The sequence below is a fragment of the Argiope bruennichi genome, chromosome 9 (assembly GCF_947563725.1).
Source record: "Argiope bruennichi chromosome 9, qqArgBrue1.1, whole genome shotgun sequence".
NCBI classification, from domain to species: Eukaryota; Metazoa; Arthropoda; class Arachnida; order Araneae; family Araneidae; genus Argiope; species Argiope bruennichi.
In genome coordinates, this window is record NC_079159.1 from 57,797,183 (window position 1) to 57,815,531 (window position 18,349).

At 31.1% G+C, this 18,349-nt stretch overlaps 1 protein-coding gene across 2 annotated transcripts in view; it reads right to left on the reverse strand.

Moving 5' to 3' along the window:
- LOC129985277 (ankycorbin-like) overlaps positions 1 to 18,349 on the reverse strand; it is a 93,858-nt gene that overhangs the window by 46,805 nt on the left and 28,704 nt on the right. Inside the window, exons 2-6 of one of the 2 annotated variants that reach the window (XM_056095248.1) lie at positions 9,402 to 9,584; positions 7,968 to 8,226; positions 6,517 to 6,756; positions 1,979 to 2,053; positions 154 to 352 (exon numbers count right to left, since the gene is read on the reverse strand). In XM_056095248.1, coding sequence (XP_055951223.1) covers positions 154 to 352; positions 1,979 to 2,053; positions 6,517 to 6,756; positions 7,968 to 8,226; positions 9,402 to 9,524 — 896 coding nt within the window. In that variant the 5' untranslated portion in view covers positions 9,525 to 9,584. Of the gene's footprint in view, positions 1 to 153; positions 353 to 1,978; positions 2,087 to 6,516; positions 6,757 to 7,967; positions 8,227 to 9,401; positions 9,585 to 18,349 lie in introns of both variants that reach the window. The other variant, XM_056095247.1, reaches the window with a different exon arrangement.

Here is an 18,349-nt window from a genome sequence, read left to right on the forward strand (position 1 = left end):
AAGTCCTATGAATAGCTTAAGAAGATAAACTATGTGGGAAGAGTGGCTTAAGTTAGAAGGATGTATTTATTATTCTCACTTGGGAAATTAAACCTAACTTTTTGCAATTTTTCAAACTATTTATTATGATTTATTAATCCTGTTCAGTCTTACGTTCTGCCTTTGTTGTCCTGTCTGTTGGCTTGCGATCCGAAAGACAGCAGAAGGTTTGTGCAGTCTGCATGTCCCAGAGTGACGGCATAGAACAACGCTGAACACCCACTGTCATCCACTTTGTCCACTTCAGCACCATTCAGAGTGATTAAAGTTTCTAAACAATCAACGTGACCCCGGCTGGCAGCACAGTGGAGAGCTATGCATGAAAATATGAAACAACAATATCAATACACAAAGTAATAGCAAATATACCTTTCAGCAACGGTTATACTTAGTAACTAAAGCGGTTATTGAAGAACACCTGTTATTTTGTCATTATTCATTATTTCATCTCAGTTCTTATCTGAAAATATTGAAAAAGTAATGTCAGTTACACTTGTTTAAAAGGGAATGTTAACTGTTTTATTGGAATTCTACGTTCTCACCTGTTCCTAATGACATTAAGCAGAAAATGTAAAGCATTATTCATTTATTTTTAATGTAGTGATTGTATGGACCTTTTGACATAGAAATAACAGCGAAAAACGCTAAGATGACACAAAGAATACCATGAATAGAAAAAGTTAAAGAATTCTGCTTGATAACGATATATTTTGATTTCAGTTTTCGAACATTTAAATTTCCATCTATATATTTGGAAATATGCCTGTCTTATACTTTATAAGTGGGTTAATTGACACCAGCATAACATGATTGATTGTATGTGCAACATCATACTTATGTCTTATGATACAATAATAAGTCTTATACAAACTTATGTCGCATGATCAGTAAATTAATTTGCAGTGAAACTTGTGTAAATTGGATATTCTGCAGTAAGAGAAATGATGGAAGGTGGACAAGAATGAGACGCACAAATTCTTTGGAAGATGTGGAATTGTATCGTGTGGAACAGAATTTCGACACATGTATCTCCGTAGTCACTGCAAATCGCTACTAACAGCTCCGCCAATCTATGCGCCAACTCTGAAATGTCCGTAAGAATAAGTGGTAAAAACTTTGAGCCATTATTGTGAAATTGGACCGCGGACACGATATATCCAAGTTCAAAGTATCGCCAAATATAAAGTTTTCAACAATTATAGATTTCTCATTTCTTCATCTTCTCATCACCTTTAGAGAGAAATTAATTTCTGATTTTAAAAATAAATGTTGTAAGCACATTTAATGTTAGTACTATGATATTAAACAGCATTGTGCCACTTTTCATTCTAATATCGTATTCATTAGATTATAGATAAATGACATCGACGAAATTTCAAACAAATTTAGATTTCTGCAGATATAGAGTATCAAAAATACGTAGCTTAATAAATTATTTCGTAGCATAAATCAAACAAGAATTTCATTTCACTTTTTTAAAAAAAATGCATTCCTGAATTTATTAAAAAATAGATTCATTTATCAAAAAGTAACCATTATGAAATTTCCCCTTTAAAGTTTTAAAGATATCTTTAAAACAGAGCTTTAAAAATCAAGGCAAAACAAGGCTATTAAGTAAACACGTATTTACATTTAAATACACAAAAAGAAAATTTGATTGCATTCATATAAAGATAATTCGCAACTTTTATATTAATTTCTTATTTTTGGAAAAAAAAGACTAGATTAACATATTTATAGACAAACTTTAAAAAATATTTTTAGAAGAGCTTATTAAAATGAACTTACAAAAATGAATGAACTATATGATAAATAACAAAAAATTATTCTTTTATTATCGAAGCTTTGCAATTTTAAGACGCATTCATCACTTACGAAGTTCTAAATTTCTATTGTGCTGCTTGAGAATTAAAAAAAAAAAAACATGATCAGATCTTACCTGTTAGTCCATCTCGGTCCACAGCATTGACATCCGCTCCCGCTTTCACAAGGGCCAGGATAGCATCGCTGCTTCCTGAAGGACAGTACGTTTTACTAGCTCTGGTCTCTTCAATCATATAAGACAATATAAATTACAATCACATGCGGGCCCGAAATAAAAAAGATGAGACTACTCACAGTTCTTATCCGAAGAAATTTGCGATCATTGGTAAGAACTTCATTCAAATAGGTTTTTACCATTTTTTATTTTAAAATATTTTGTATTTTGTGTTTTAAAGAAAAAGTGGCAGACGATTTTTTCACCATTAATTTTTTAAATTTATCGTTTGAACTTCATAGCAGTCGATGGAATTGAGAATAACTAAATTTATTTTATGCATCTGGCAACTCTAATGAAATTTAACTTTTAGTATTTCATTGTTACTGCTACAGCGACATAGGATTGTATGCATACTTTAAACTTAAAACATATATAATTCAATTTTTTTATCTAAACAATATAAACAGATCTTACTGAAATCAAGGTTACTAATCAAAGTGATTGCATCGTGATCATAAACAAAAAAAAAAGAACTATATATGTTTTAAATCTAAACTATGCATGCAACCCAATGTCGCCCTAAAGACACCAGTGGTGTATTGGGGGTTAAAATCTGTTCATTTTACTTATGATATATTTTAATGTATGTTAATTTAGATAATAACAATTTATTTCTTGTAATTTCTTATTTGTACTGTACAATAATTTACCCCCATTAAATTTGCAAACCATTATAAAGGTACTATAAAAGAAGAATTTTTATTTTATAAAGAATGTTTTATCTAAGACATTAAAAATAACTTTTAAAATGTTTTTCAAATTATCGACTAACGAGTTTCAAACCTATATGTCATTAACATATTTTAAACCTTTTCACTAGATAAACATTTCTTAGTAAGAAATTTCATCCATAAAATATATTTTAAGGCTAGTTTTGTAAATTATGATTTTGCTATACCCTAGCATTAACTCAACTCTCAAACAAATATTTGTGAAATTTTATCGTCATAGGTTTACCCCGCGCTTTTTTAATAGAATAACGCATTATAATATTCGAAAAAATTCATACGTATAAAGATTATTTTTAAATTCCAATAATTGTAAAACCTTCCTAATGCAAAAAAGCATTATTATAAATTTAACCGCAGAGAAATACAATTTCTAGAATTAATATGTTAGTAAAATACTCTAAATTCTTGGGATTTAAAAGCATAACAAATATATTTATATATATACAATTTTAAGACCGGAAAAATATAGAAATCTCAAAATCCTTTTATAAATGTCTACGAAAAATATAAGATGCCACAACATCATAGATATAAAAACTTATTTTTCCATTGAGAAGTGTTCTCAGTTGTTTATTTATTTGATAGATAATTGATTTATTAAGTTACAGAAGGGAAGAATTTCAATGATTAAATTAGAAAAAGAAAGAATTTCGAAGATTGAATTAGAAAAAAAAAAGAGAGAGAGAGTTTTAATGTCTTTTTAACGATTCTTGTTTCATTGACACAATATCCACTCTCATCTAGTCCCAATAGCTAACTTCTAAATTGTTAGAAATAATAAATTTATAGTTCAAAAATATACTTTAAATATTTTATGTCGTGTGAGTCAATAAATATATTAATGGATAAAAAAAATTAAGAAATCTAAAGTTTTGTATAAGTCTATGGTCTTATGAATCATATTAAGTAAAATATTCTGTGAAAACTAATTTAATAAAACACTTTAAATAAAAAAAATTCCACTATTCTGCGACTAAACGGGACTAAGTAATAATGCATTTGTTATCTTATTTTAGACCATTTCAATAGCCATTTTGAGGAAGATTCGAAAATCAATGGACATCTCAAGGAAGCGATGGTCAGAATTTTTTTTATTCAAAATATTAACGTGTCAAAAATATTTTACTATATATGACTAATAGGAACAGTGAAATAGATATAAAAAATTAGTTTCCATAATTTTTTTCAGCAGTGTATTAATTAATTTAAACAGTATCAAATAAAATATTTATGTCTTTTAAACTATTTTTTAGTTCGAAGTATATGCCTATCTCTAATGATTTAAAAAATGTATATTGAGCTACGATTAGAATGGACATCTATATTTGTATATATGTTAGAATAGTTGGATAACATACGATAAGGTATATGAATAAAATCAACACCTTTTACTTGCTGGAAGAAAATAACTTGATTGAAAACAAAACTCAGAACTAAAACTGCTCAATTTATATTTTATTCTGTTTCTTAGGAATTGCAAAGCTTATCTACTAAGTAGCAAAGCATACTTGGAGGTCTAAACTACAGAAATAAATAAGTAAAATTCATAATATAAAGTACTTTTACATAGTAATATGTATAGAAAGACAATTCTAACAGTAACAATCACAAAATATTGAAATAAATAGTAACATATATATAAAGAGAAGAAAATATGAGAATATAAAGTATTAAACAATATAATTAAATATTATTAAGTGAAATTAGCTTACAATCCGTAACTCATTTCATGGAATAATCAAAAAGTTTTGTTTTAAAAGATTATCTTAGCCTCAATGTTATATTTTATTTTACATTTTTCCCCAAATTCTTTTAAACTAGATCAGACTTTCCTAATATTTATTAAAATGCAAGTTTAAGAAAGTGTCTTCTGCTAATTATAGAAACAAAAAGTTTTGAAATCTGAAGGAATAATTGACATTGAATTTTAAATCAATAATATTTTGAGCATATTTCTTTTAAAGAAAATTAATTGACTTGCAGTAGTTCTAACAGTTTTGTTACAAAAGATTTTTTAATAGTTCTTTTACTGTTTGAGTAGAATTTAGTGGATTTTTTTTCTCCAAAATTCTACAGCTTAAAGACGAATTCAGCTAATTTTAAAATGATATGAAAGGCTACAAGAAAAGACCGCGAAGTCAATAAATAAATAAAAAGAAAAGCTATTCAGTAAAACATTACATAGTTTTCGTTAACTACTTCAATTATTATTTAATTATAATCAGTGCTTTCAACAATAAAACACATAATTATACATAGCGCAATTAATTCAAAAGGCGTTTTCATGATAAACATAAGCATGCATGTCATCTTTCATTTAATAGTATATTGTTTTATTCGAAATACTTACTTTCCCCCTATTTTGCTTCTGCAAGCTACAAACCGGATTTCAAATCAAAACTTTTGAGGCGTATTTCACTGTACATCACTTGATTATGAATTTAAGTGCAATTTCTTTTTGTAATCAACATTCTATTTTATAAGAACTATTTAATTGCTGATGTGTGCAGTATTTGTTGAGCATTTAATGTAGATCTTGTTTACTTCAATTTACTTACACTTTGATTAAAATTTTTAATCTACGCTTTGAAATCTCTAAAGTTTTTTTCTGGCATTTTATGACAACACATTATTAATATAATCTGAATCTGACGAGTTGATAGGCTGGCCTTAAACCTTTGACAGATGTGTGCAGTTGCTGATAGAGAGGTAAGTATGAAATGAAGAGTTAATTGCTGAGTAATAATAACATTGTAATAAATATGAACGTTTGATGTTCCTTAAGTTATAAAATAGATTCGTCTGGTATCACACAATTTCACTTCAGCAGCTAACCCATCAGAGTCAGATTATATCATGGCTGTTAGAGCATTTTTAAAGTTGTGAAACACAGCATAGCAAAATTTATAAATGTTATTTTAGGTATATTTTTGAAATAAATAAAGAAACATGAAAATGTATAATATTAATAGAAAAATATGAAACAGTAATTAAAACAGCAGAAACAGAAGAATATCTCGAAATATATGAACGAATTCTACTTTAAGAATATGTACATGTAACCCTAAGAAAATTTGAACTTGCAATCCAATCTTCGTTATTAGAAAAATAAGTGAGCATTAAAAAATGGGCAAAATTAAATGTGAGTGTAAAAAGTTTTAGAAATATTTGTTCATGCATTAATTTGGTTTTGATAAAAAAAATAATACAATATTTTTTTTAAAAAATTGCAAATTTCTGATATGACTGATGAGTAGTCTCAAAAATAAAAATTTATAATAAATTAAAAGACGAAAAAAGATAATTTTTTTTTTAGATATAAAATCGAAAACACAAAAACTGAACAAAAATTAAAACTTAAGTATATGTATGTATTTATTATTTAGAGGTAAGCTCCTTTTTGTTGTTAAAAATTCAACATTAGTATTATTTACTAGGTAATTAAATTGTTTTATTTAAATAAAAAAATAACTCCTCTTTATGTAGATTTTTTTATGCCTTATATATATAAGCCAGTTTAGAAGGTGACATCAAATCATCAAGTCATTAAAAATCATGGAACAATATTCCATATAATTGATTCAGAATATTTAAGAACAAAAATCCATGCTAAAACTATTGAAATGGATTGCTATATATACCATTTTTAAATAACAGACATTGAATGAATGTCTTAAATAATAAAACAACTTGCCAACAACTTACCTCCGCTGGCTGCCCAAAGCAAAGGAGGCCGACCATCGCGATCGACTACGGCGACATCCACACCTTTGGACAGCAATTTCTTGAGCACCATGAGGCCTACCCTCACATCGTTCCCCATCTCACTGTTTGGGCCACACATCTGGGCGGCGTAGTGCACAGGATAAGCCCCGTGGATATCTGGAGTGGAAGGATCAGCCCCTGCGTTGATGAGAAGATCCAAGCACTCCCAATCACCACTGACTAGAAATTAGAAAATAATTGTTTTGAAAGGATTACAATTTTTAAAGGTTGGTAGTAACAGACAAAATGAAATTAATTTATCGGTTTTAAATACTGCAAATATGATGATTAAAAAGGAATTTTATAGTTTCCAAAATAGGAAGAGGAGGGCATTCTGAAGTATGTAGAGACAGTTGGAAGGGATAAAATAATCATATCGGAGTTATTCCAACCCTTCCTAAATATCTGAAATTTATCTGGATGACCCGTAGGATGGTGAATTTGGAATCTTAAGAGATTTAATTGAAACATCAGTTGTATCCACATTCACGGACCAAACTTACTTGTAAAAAATACGTTTCATCATCGGAATGAAGCTAATTCATCTATACAACATTTTACTATGATCACTGGAAAAATGGAAATTGCATAGCTAAATCGGCACTTCTCATCAATTTACTCCTAAACTCTCCAGTGTGGGAGGGCTTCAAAGTTTGTTTGTTTGTTTGTTTCTTATGGCACTTGCCACTGACAAGCCCGCTGTTACGAAGACAGCGATTTAAGCCTGAGGGGGACGTCTCTTATATTTTATAGCAGCGCCAACTAGGGCCAAGAGTACGACTTTGCTACTCACGCATCACTCATTCTCTTGCACAACCCCTTTTTACAGGAGGGCACATTCACACATCTCACAGATAGAACAACAGAAGAACAACCATGCCCAAACCGGGACTCGAACCCGGGACGCCCAGATCACGGGGAAGACGCGCTACCCCTATGCCAGGACGCCGGCGGGCTTCAAAGTAATCAGACTTGATACAGAATTCAGAATACGATACAAAATTCTTAGCAACATGTGCATGGAATGTCAATGGCCAGTGGAAAAGGGGCTGTAGATGCCCCTTGCTAGTCTTGTGGATATGGGCATGAAGACAAAATATAAATATATTCTGCACATAAGAGGGAGAAAATGTAATACGTAATGCCCTTTACTCTTGCTAAGTCTGCGGGGATTACTGACTAAAAAAGAATTATAAGTGTCCTAAGTGTCAGGAAAGTTAGGTATGAAAGTAAGAACTTCTGGATATTGAATATATCGAAATGATACTCTAGCATTTAATTTATACAAATTAGTATTTACTTTCCTCATTCTTTAAGAAATCTATACTAGTCAAGATATTGTGATTGTGTAAGGCATAGGTATTGTTATTTAGCGTGTTTTAGGAACTCACCTGTTGCCCAATGAACGCAAGAATGTTTCTCACTGTCTTCAGCTCTTGAATCTGCTCCTCTAGACAGCAGGTATTTCACCATTGACTTATTGCCACTGATGACGGCGAGATGCAGTGGCGTGTACCCTTCTTCGTCCGCGGCATTGAGCAGGGATGGGGCAGCCGCCAAAACACGGCCTGCACATTCCAAGTCCACATTTTCCGCACAGTAATGAAGGGCGTTCTTACCGGTGCGATCTCGCTGTAACGCTGCTGCAGGCTGTTCGAAAAAACGAAAAAAATATAAATAAATAAAACTAAGTAAAATTGCTATTTAATTAATGATTTCAGCTTGAAATATTCAATAAAAACAAAGGATGTTAAAAAAATCTACATTTTTAGTAGAGCAATATAAGAATACATTAAATTTAGGTATATAGTAGAAATAATGAGGTGGAGGGCAGGCTGGATAACAAAAAAGCCGGATAGGCTGGAGCTCTATAAACTCATTTCTTCGTGCACCAATATCAGAAGAAAAATTTTTATACCAAAACTCACGATTATAATACGTATTTTCTCACTTCTTATTGAATACTAAGCCCTCCATTTAACTCAAGCCTCGTAGAATGTGAATGCGGCCGCGGTCCAGTGAATTATAGAAGCAGTTGTCGGTAACGTGTCGTGTTAAAATAGAAAGCTCTGTACTGGTAGTTAATATACTGCACCGTTCGGTTAAAGAATTAATAAGAGAAAAAGTAAGTTAAAGGATATAAACTGTTCCCAATTTAACATAAATTCTGTAATGATTAAATTAAATGTAGGAAACATAAACAAAACCTCAACGCAAATCGTTGGCCTAGTTCTTAAGAAAATATATTTTAATGATTTTATTTTTTACTGATAAATGATTACACAGATATGAAAAGGTAACCCTGAAATAAGAGTCAAAATTTGCAGTATTTAGTTTTAGAAAAAGTCATTAATAGGTTACCTATAAGGACTTTTGCTTCTACATTTGAGCTCTCTAAATTTTAGCTTTCTGCATTTTTACTCGTATCATACACCCGCTTTCAATGCCTTGGCAATGTTTCTATTGCAACTTCTTCCTCCTTTAATGAAGATAAAAGGAAACTAGGCCGGATAGTACGGAAGCCGGATAATCGCGAATCGGATACTCAGGAGTTTACTGCATCTTTAAGTAACTTATACTCTAATTTATAAATTGCAATCGCGATTTAGTAATGCAAATATGATTAGCAGTTCTACTAAGTGTAATGTAATATATATGATTTGAAAGCAAATAAATAAAATTTAAAATAAATTTAGAATGAAATAAATCAAACATATATAACAGTTAAAATAATATCGTAATAATAAGTAGAAATTGTATAAAATAATAGTATAATTCCACAGAATCTAAGTTATTCTAAGAGTGCGTTAGGAAGATGGATATACCTGTCTTTCTAGAATGTTGCGCACGTCTTCTTTAGATTCTTGCTGGCATGCGAGCATCAGTGAGGTGTGACTCGGGGAGAGAGATCGCTGCTGGACTCTTTTCTTACTTCTCCTTAAGTCCATGGACGGAGCGAGTCAGCTCCGCCCCCAGAACACCATCCTGCCTGCTGTTACAACATGCTTCTAGAATGAAAAAAAAAAATAGCAAATTTAAACTTCTCTTGTGTGTTATTGGAAAGTCAGAGCGCACTTCTAGAAGGTTTTTATTCTAAGTCGAACCCAGGTTTTCGTTGGAAATTTTGTAATAATGAAACTATTACAATAAAATGTTTAGTTAGATATCTTGTTTTACATGAAACGTGGTAGTATAGTAGCAAGTACGCTGTGTGGCACCACAATCTGTAAACTGACAAAGATGAATTTGACGTTTCAAAATGACGATATTTGTCATTTTGAATGTCTCTAACCGTTATGTAGCTGTTGCGACCTCATGGCCAAAAAGAGATGAAGTGAAGAGAGAGAGAGAGAGGTACTGTTACGCGGGAGTGGATGGCTAATACCGATAAGAGTGGGTATTGGTAGGAACTCCGAGAAATGAATTTAAATTTAAGTTGGAATTTAATTGTATACATGTAAACAGTTATCCATCACTTAATCCTTAAGATATAATAAGCTTGTTTTACCAAGAAAAATGTCATCACGTGTCAAGGCACACGGCAATGTTCTACCTAAATATAGATAAAAATTTGACGATTAAAAACTATGAAAAGCATATAGAAATATGCCATTGAGTCAACGAACACGCAACAATCAGTCAAACGTAAATATTCTTGAAGAATGCTGTAAAAATTAGAAAGAATAATATAAAAAGAATAAACAACTAAAAATTCTGGTAACAAACAATTTTACAATAAATAATTGTTTTTTAGCTTATCGTTAGCAATGCTAAGTGGATTTCAAAATTTGGAGATTCGTATGTGTTTCTTACGGATAGCGGCCACTCCAGTATTTAATATGATTGTATCATATTTTTCACTAAGCAAAGTAAGTCTGCTGAAAATTTGTTTTTTTTAAATCTTTAGTATTGTTATTAAAAAATTTTTAAAAACTCAAGTCTGACCGTAAGTGAGACATCAGGTAATTCATTGTTCCAAAGATGTTAGTAAAAGTTCAGATGATATTGCAGTCTCATAACCAAATATTTACGTATCTCATTTGACGACATGCTGTAAAGCGTTTGTGATAAGATATCACAATCTGTTTCTTCTTAGATGACTCACAAATGGAATTCAAACTCAAATTGGAGAGACGCATGTAATATCCATCCCGTTAGTATGGACTGCCTTCTTTCCCATTGTCTAGTTATTCCCAGGGAAAGCAGAACTTTACCAATGCTCCGTCTCAATGGCATAATACAGAAATAGGGATTGCAATACCGGGATACCGAATACCGGTATTTGAGCCATTTGTACAATTTTGTAATACCGGTATTCACAAGTTAAAATACCGGTTTTTCGGTATTTACTAGAAATTTTTAAAATTTCTCCACTATAGGTTCAGGTATAGCGAACATAGCAAAATAGTATGCGTTTTTGTTGTCTCCCTAACTGGCGAAATTAATTTGCTAATTAATGGCTTAATTAATTGCTTAAATCTAAATGAGCGAAACATGGATTGTCCCTGAAAGAAAATATTGTATCCATAACGACTCATGGAGCAACACTAATGATAAAAGTTGGAAAGTTGATTGGTGCAAATCAGCAATTGTGCTATGCACATGGAATTCAATTAGGAATAATAGATGTATTATACCAAAAAAATAAAGAACAGAAGAATCCAAATACTGTGGATATAGAAACTTCGGATTCCAACTTAGAAAAGAGTAAATGTGAGAGTGATATTGACAATGAAGATAATAACAATGTAATTGTTGAAGAAGATATTGCTAATGAGGATGAAATATTAACCTATCAAGAATTGCTTCCTATAATTTTTAAATTTCGAAAAATTATTAAGATATTTAAACGTTCCCCTATAAAAAACTACATATTACTAAAATATATACTAACTGAAAATAAAACAGAATATATGTTAATATTAGATTCTAAAACACGTTGGAACAGTTTACTCCTAATGATGGAGCGATTTTTGAAACTGAGAAATCCAATCCAAAAAGCAATCATCGACTTAAACTTGTAAATTATTTTTTCAGCTAGTGAATTCGACTTAATATCCAGAACTATACCAGCTCTACTTCCAATAAAACTGACTATTGAGTCATTATGTCTGAGAGATTCTAATTTACTAACAGCTAATGCAACAATAAATTTCATGTTGCAGTCACTGAAAGAACAGCACACATCACTATCTGAAGAAGTATATATTACATTGAAAAATCGCACAGAAGAAAGACATACCGAAATAGAAAATGTCTTATGGTATTTACATAATTGTAATGATTTTAAAAATGAAAATGAAAAAAAAAAGAAAAGAAAAGAACCATTTCAAATCTAATTAAGTTTATAATAAATTTTCTTAAAATTTTTTACCCACAAACCTATCCACATTCAAAAGAATTCGGTTCAATTATCGAAGATTATGATGTCGCTACTGTCGATAGTGAAGAGGAATTGTCTCTTGAACAAAAATTAGAATTAGCGATAAATAAAAAAAATTTCAACGAAAGAAAATGCAATACAGAAACCATCTATATCCAAAACCATCCGACGAGAAATCGATTTATTTGAAGATGAGGGATTTAGAGGTAAATACTTGAAAAAAATATATCACGCGCATTTTCGAAAGCGCATTTTCGACAGCAGGTAATTTTTACACAAAATTACTTTTCAGGCTTAATGACAGTACAATTGATGCATTATGTTTTTTTAAGATCACATTTCAAAAATTTGTAATAGTACCACAGACTGAATAGTGATATTTACACTTTTTTGTGATTTAAATAAATAAGATGTTTCTTTACTTTTTTGTGATTATATACTGTTATAATTTATAAATTACAAATTATTTTTTGTGATATTTACACTCTCTAACAAAACTGGCAAATAAAACAAAGAAACACCTGTGTTTTCTTTCTTTTTCTAAAATTTCTAATACCGGTATTAAAACCGGTATCCCGGTATTAAGATTTAAAAAATACCGAATACCGGTATTGAAATTTTGGTCCGGTATTGCAATCCCTATACAGAAATCATCATAAATCAGTTTGAGATGTTTTTTCGGATTTTTTTTTTTTTTTTTTTTTTTTTTGCACTTTCTGCAAATTGCTTATAGGAAAACTAACAAAGTGAGTTTTTGGGCTCGTTTTCAAATACCAACCTCCAATTGTTTTGATAATTCATCAAACTGAACCTAAAAACGAATTGAGAGGTAAAAAATCGTGCATTTATTATTAAAATAAAAAGGTCAATTAATCAAGAAAATGGGAAAAACTTCGATAATGTGAAAGAACGCTAGTTTTAAGCGCAAATAAATTTTTATTACCATAAACTTGACCACCAGAATAATCAGGATCATAATATGAATTTTTTCATTAATACGTGAATTGTGCTCATTAATTTGTATCTTTGATGAGTTTCATCGAGACGTTTATTTCATCCGCAACTTACTTTAAGTTTTTATGCCATCAAAAACGTAACTTGTAAAAAAAACCAAGTCTCGCAACTCAATTCTTCTATCGTAAAAAGTTGTGAGATCCATGTAATACCAAGTCGGTCCATTTATTCAGTCCCTACTTAAGGGTCCTTCTGTCTTAAGTTATTACGTAATTAGCTAACCTAACAACATCTTATGGTGACTATATCAATATTAAAAATCTTTTATGGTTTAAATAAATAGATTGACTTGGCAATCGCATGAAAACACAATGTATCTTTACATTAAATTAGATTACATTAACATATTATATTAAATTAGATTGTTTAGTGCGATCTTTTGTCTTTTTGTCGATAGTCCTTTTCTTATTTTTGTATGTAGTCTTCCCCTTTTTCTTTTCCGGTACTACTTCTTGAGATTCAGCCACAGTTTTTCTCAAAGCCCAGTCTCTGTCTCTATGGGTTTTTCTCGTAAGCTTTGATATGACAATTTTTGACAAGTCTGGAGGGTAAATGCTTCTTAGTCTGTTGTATTCACAAATTGAGGATTCCTGCGCTTTAATACTTGCAAAGTCGACATTTATTAGATGTAAGCCGTCCAGACTTGTAACTCTCGGAAGTGCCACGTAAGCTTGACCGGATGTGAACGCTGCAGAACCAATATCCATCAGTGCATTATTTAGACTTAGACCGTGACTTTTGTGTATAGTTATAGCATAGGCTATACATATGGGAAACGGTTCGCGATGAACATAAGCTCTATTAATAATTTCAAATTTAGTTTTGACCGGACTAAGCTCGTAAACATGTTCTTTATTAAATGCAATGTATTTTTTCTTAATTATTTTTTGTATTTTCCTGATCAACCTTTACTCTTTGCACTATACCGATAGAATCATTAACTAAACCAAGACTCACGTCAATATTTCGCCTTAACATAACTTTTGCTCCTATTTTTATAATTATGTTCTCTTCCAGGCCTGCAGTCATAGAAGCATCGTCTTCATATTTTTTTATGCATTCACGAGCTCTTTTTGTTAGGTATCTGGGGAAATTTATGCTATCTACAGCTGTAAGTTTTATTTTGGGATGTAGAAGAGATTTAATCATTGCAGTATTTAATTGTTGACACAAGTTTTTTGTAGATAATAAGCAAACGATATCATCAGGAAGTTTCGAGAGGTGTTCAATTATTTCAATTAATCTGTTTTCATTTGAATTGGATTTGAGAGTTATTAATCTAGTCGAGAGTAAGTCGCGGTCTTTTTGTGTAGTCACACCTAATCTTATTCTATTTAGCATTTCAACAGAGTCAAAATCATTGAGCTGTCGCATGTTAATTGTAAGTTCATCGTATATGAACAGTTCGGTCCACAGATTCGGTATACTGAGGGAACCTAATAACTTGTTAGTTTCAGCAGTTGATTGTTTTTCAAAAGGTGACTTTTCTCTTACCGGCGGACGCTGTAAGAGATCTCCGAAAACTACAAGATGTTTTTTTCCAAACTACCCATTCTGATCGTCTCTTGTGTCGAATATTTCAGATAAGCGTAAGTAAATATATGTTAAACATTGGATATCATCGACACTTCATCTATTATAAACAACACTACTTCTTTCAAATCTGATCTCAGAAGGAGCACTGCATCAGAAAGTCGTTTGTACTTCGGTATTTGCTTGTGTTCTACAGGCAGTTGCAATAGTCTATGTATAGTCAATCTATTCTATGTATAGTCAGCTATTCCTGTTGGAGTACTAACTGCCACTTTTTTTGTTTAAATACGTCTTAACCTAAATTTTCAGAGTTTTTATTAAAAAGCTCTTTCCAGTGCCACCAGTTCCACTCACAAAACAGCGTAAAACGTCAGCGTTATTATCGGTTGTGTCCATTTTATTTGTGATCATATCGAAGACTCTTTTTTGATCGACATTAAGTTTTGCGATCATACTTTGAAGATCAATTTGCTTTCTTCTACCAGATTGATTTTCTGAAAGTCACCCATTGCGTTTGCAGCTTCCACAGCTTCAAATTGAATTATTTCAAATTAGATATTGTTAGAAACCTGTAATTTTGAGATTTAATTAATTTTTCCCAGCGAGAATAGTGTCATCATATGAAAGACAGTTTTACAGTAATCTGTACTGGATGCTGCCGGATGCCGAGCCAGTGATACGAGAGCTTGGTGACAAACTTGGCGACCATTTGGCGACTTGGCGAAGAATTTGCCGACAAAATGGATAATGCACGAAACTTCGAAAAATTTATCGATCCGTCCATTATTACATGGATATTTTAGTTTTTCCTTGATTTATACACTAAACACTAATTGTATTCTAAATTTGAAGCTTCTATGTCTGCTAGAAGTGCCTTAGAGTTTTGATGATCTGTCAGTCAGTCAGTCAGTCAATCAATCAATCAGTCAGTCAGTCAGTCAGTGACAAAATTCACAAACTTTGACTAGTTATAATTCTTAAACGACTGGTTCAAATTTAATGAAATTTGAAATATACCGTGTTTATATAAGACCTTCTTGGTTACTGAAAATTCAGGCTTCTAGTTTTATCCACAACGAAGTTATAGGGGGTTGAAAATAGCATGAACTGCTTCGAGAAAAGGATAGTACGGCCGTGCCGCTTGTTTTTGCTCGACTTGGCGGGGGCACTACCCTGCCCCCAGATATGGTCTAAAATATCTCTTTAAAAATTCTTCAGAACTGTCCACTTAACGAAAAAGTGTAAATCCCCTGACTATACCGTCGTTTCAACATTTTATTCTCAAATAAAATAAAACTTTCTTCAGTGTTTCTATAAAACTCTATTCTACGAAGAATCAAGCAAAAATCGAAAACAGTATAAATATCAGTATATGGTCTAAAATATCTCTTTAAAAATTCTTCAGAACTGTCCACTTAACGAAAAAGTGTAAATCCCCTGACTATACCATCGTTTCAACATTTTATTCTTAAATAAAATAAAACTTTCTTCAGTGTTTCTATAAAACTCTATTTTACGAAGAATCAAACAAAAATCGAAAACAGTATAAATATCAGTATATGGTCTAAAATATCTCTTTAAAAATTCTTCAGAACTGTCCACTTAACGAAAAAGTGTAAATCCCCTGACTATACCATCGTTTCAACATTTTATTCTCAAATAAAATAAAACTTTCTTCAGTGTTTCTATAAAACTCTATTCTACGAAGAATCAAACAAAAATCGAAAACAGTATAAATATCAGTATATGGTCTAAAATATCTCTTTAAAAATTCTTCAGAACTGTCCACTTAACGAAAAAGTGTAAATCCCCTGACTATACCATCGTTTCAACATTTTATTCTCAAATAAAATAAAACTTTCTTCAGTGTTTCTATAAAACTCTATTCTACGAAGAATCAAACAAAAATCGAAAACGGTATAAATATCAGTATTAAGTAGACAGAGCAGTCAGTTTTATGACCTAATTTATTCAGAAAATAACTCGTAACGTTGGATACGTCTTTGAGTCATTAATCCGTCTCGACGTGCCTTGAAGATCAATCAGTGTTTCCTTTCGCATCACATAACACCCCGCTCAAAATTTCGAAGGTCTCATAAAATGAATATAAAGTCGACTATGATTTAGGCCTTGACATATATTTTTTGTCACTTAATTTGTTTTTATATTTCTCTTACAGCATACTTAGTGGGTTATAATTAAACTCACCACTTATTTTTCTCCCTCAAAACCGAACGTTATTTATTTTTAGGCAATAGTATGTGTAAAGAAAGAATATATTTCTTCATAGTTTTTATTTATTAATAAAAATCAACTAGAAATCATGTGTGAAATTTGGGATCTAATATGTTTTTGAAAAATACATTTTCTTAAATTTATTGGTGTTAAAAATAGAAGCCAATGAGAATGAAATTTTTGTCAAGATTTATTTTGATATTAAGCTTAGTTTTGATTATAGCTGTCTTGTTTTATTCATTCACACTTTATAGATATGAGAAAGGACGGTATGTTATATTCATGAATACATGGATGAAATATGTGATCTAATATGATTTTGTAGAATACATTTTGTTAAATTGATTGGTTTTGATTTCCGATAACAGTGAAATTTTTGTCATGATTTACTTTTGTATAAGTTTTCCTTTAATTATAACTGTCTCGTTTCATTCATTCACAACTTATTCATAAGAGAAAAGATGGTATTCAGCAATTATACAAAAAGATTTTATGATTCAAATTATTCTATAACTGATATGAAAGTGTGTAAATAATTAAATAATTAATTCGATTAAAATATTCTTCATCTTTTATTCTTTCACTATTGGCGTATGATGTAGTTAGAAATAAGTATATGTATTTCAATGTATAGGTTACAATTAATAAATCCTTGTAATGATTATATGTTCTTTTAAATTTTTACCATGAATTGCACTCTTTCTGAATATAGCAAATTTCGTTATTATTCCTAAATTAGAGTCCTAATGTTTAGGGACAACGGGCCAGGCTACCTAATTATGCGATAGTCACATTAGTTATTCGTATCTCCCTATAGTTTACTTAGCAACTTAGTTTTTATACGTGCTGAAAGAAGGCAAAATTTTGAGCATTACTAGCAAATATAAATGCTTTCGACATCTAAAGTCGGACTTAATATTTTATTATTATATTATTATTATTTATTTATTTATTTGAAAAAGAAGAGACTATTTTACTTCCAGGAAAACTGCTGCGGTGTAGATATTCCGAAAACACTTGCTTATGCTATTTACATAGATGAAGACCGTCGTCCTAGCCAAGGGGTAGCTCGTCTTCCTCGTGATCTGGGCATCCCGGGTTCGAGTCCTGGTTCGGGCATGGTTGTTCTTTACCCTTTGTTCTATCTGTAAGTTGTGTGAAAGAACCCCCTGTAAAGTCGTGTTCCTACAACCTGTCCATCTGCAGACAGACAGGTCGTAAGAATACAGCTTAAAAGGGGGTTGTGCAAGCGAGTGTTTGAGTTTCATCTTCATATGAGCTGTTAAGTCAGATTTCTGCTCTCGGTTGCGCAGGGGGTTTTATCCACAAAAGCTACTGCACCCCCATCTTTCCTCGATCTCTTGAACTTGGTTTGAATTGGTGTTCAATCCAAGAAGAATATGCAACAACATACATGAGTTGAGTATAATAAAGAATATAAAATCTCAAATTTTCAAAAAAAAATTAATTTTGTTTTTCTAAATATTTCCAATCTCATACATACCGGAATGCTAAATTTCATAAAATTATAAGTAATTTTTGAAGAATATTTCATATTTCTTACAAGTTACAACAACATCAACAACTGCGAGATTACGATAAAATTCG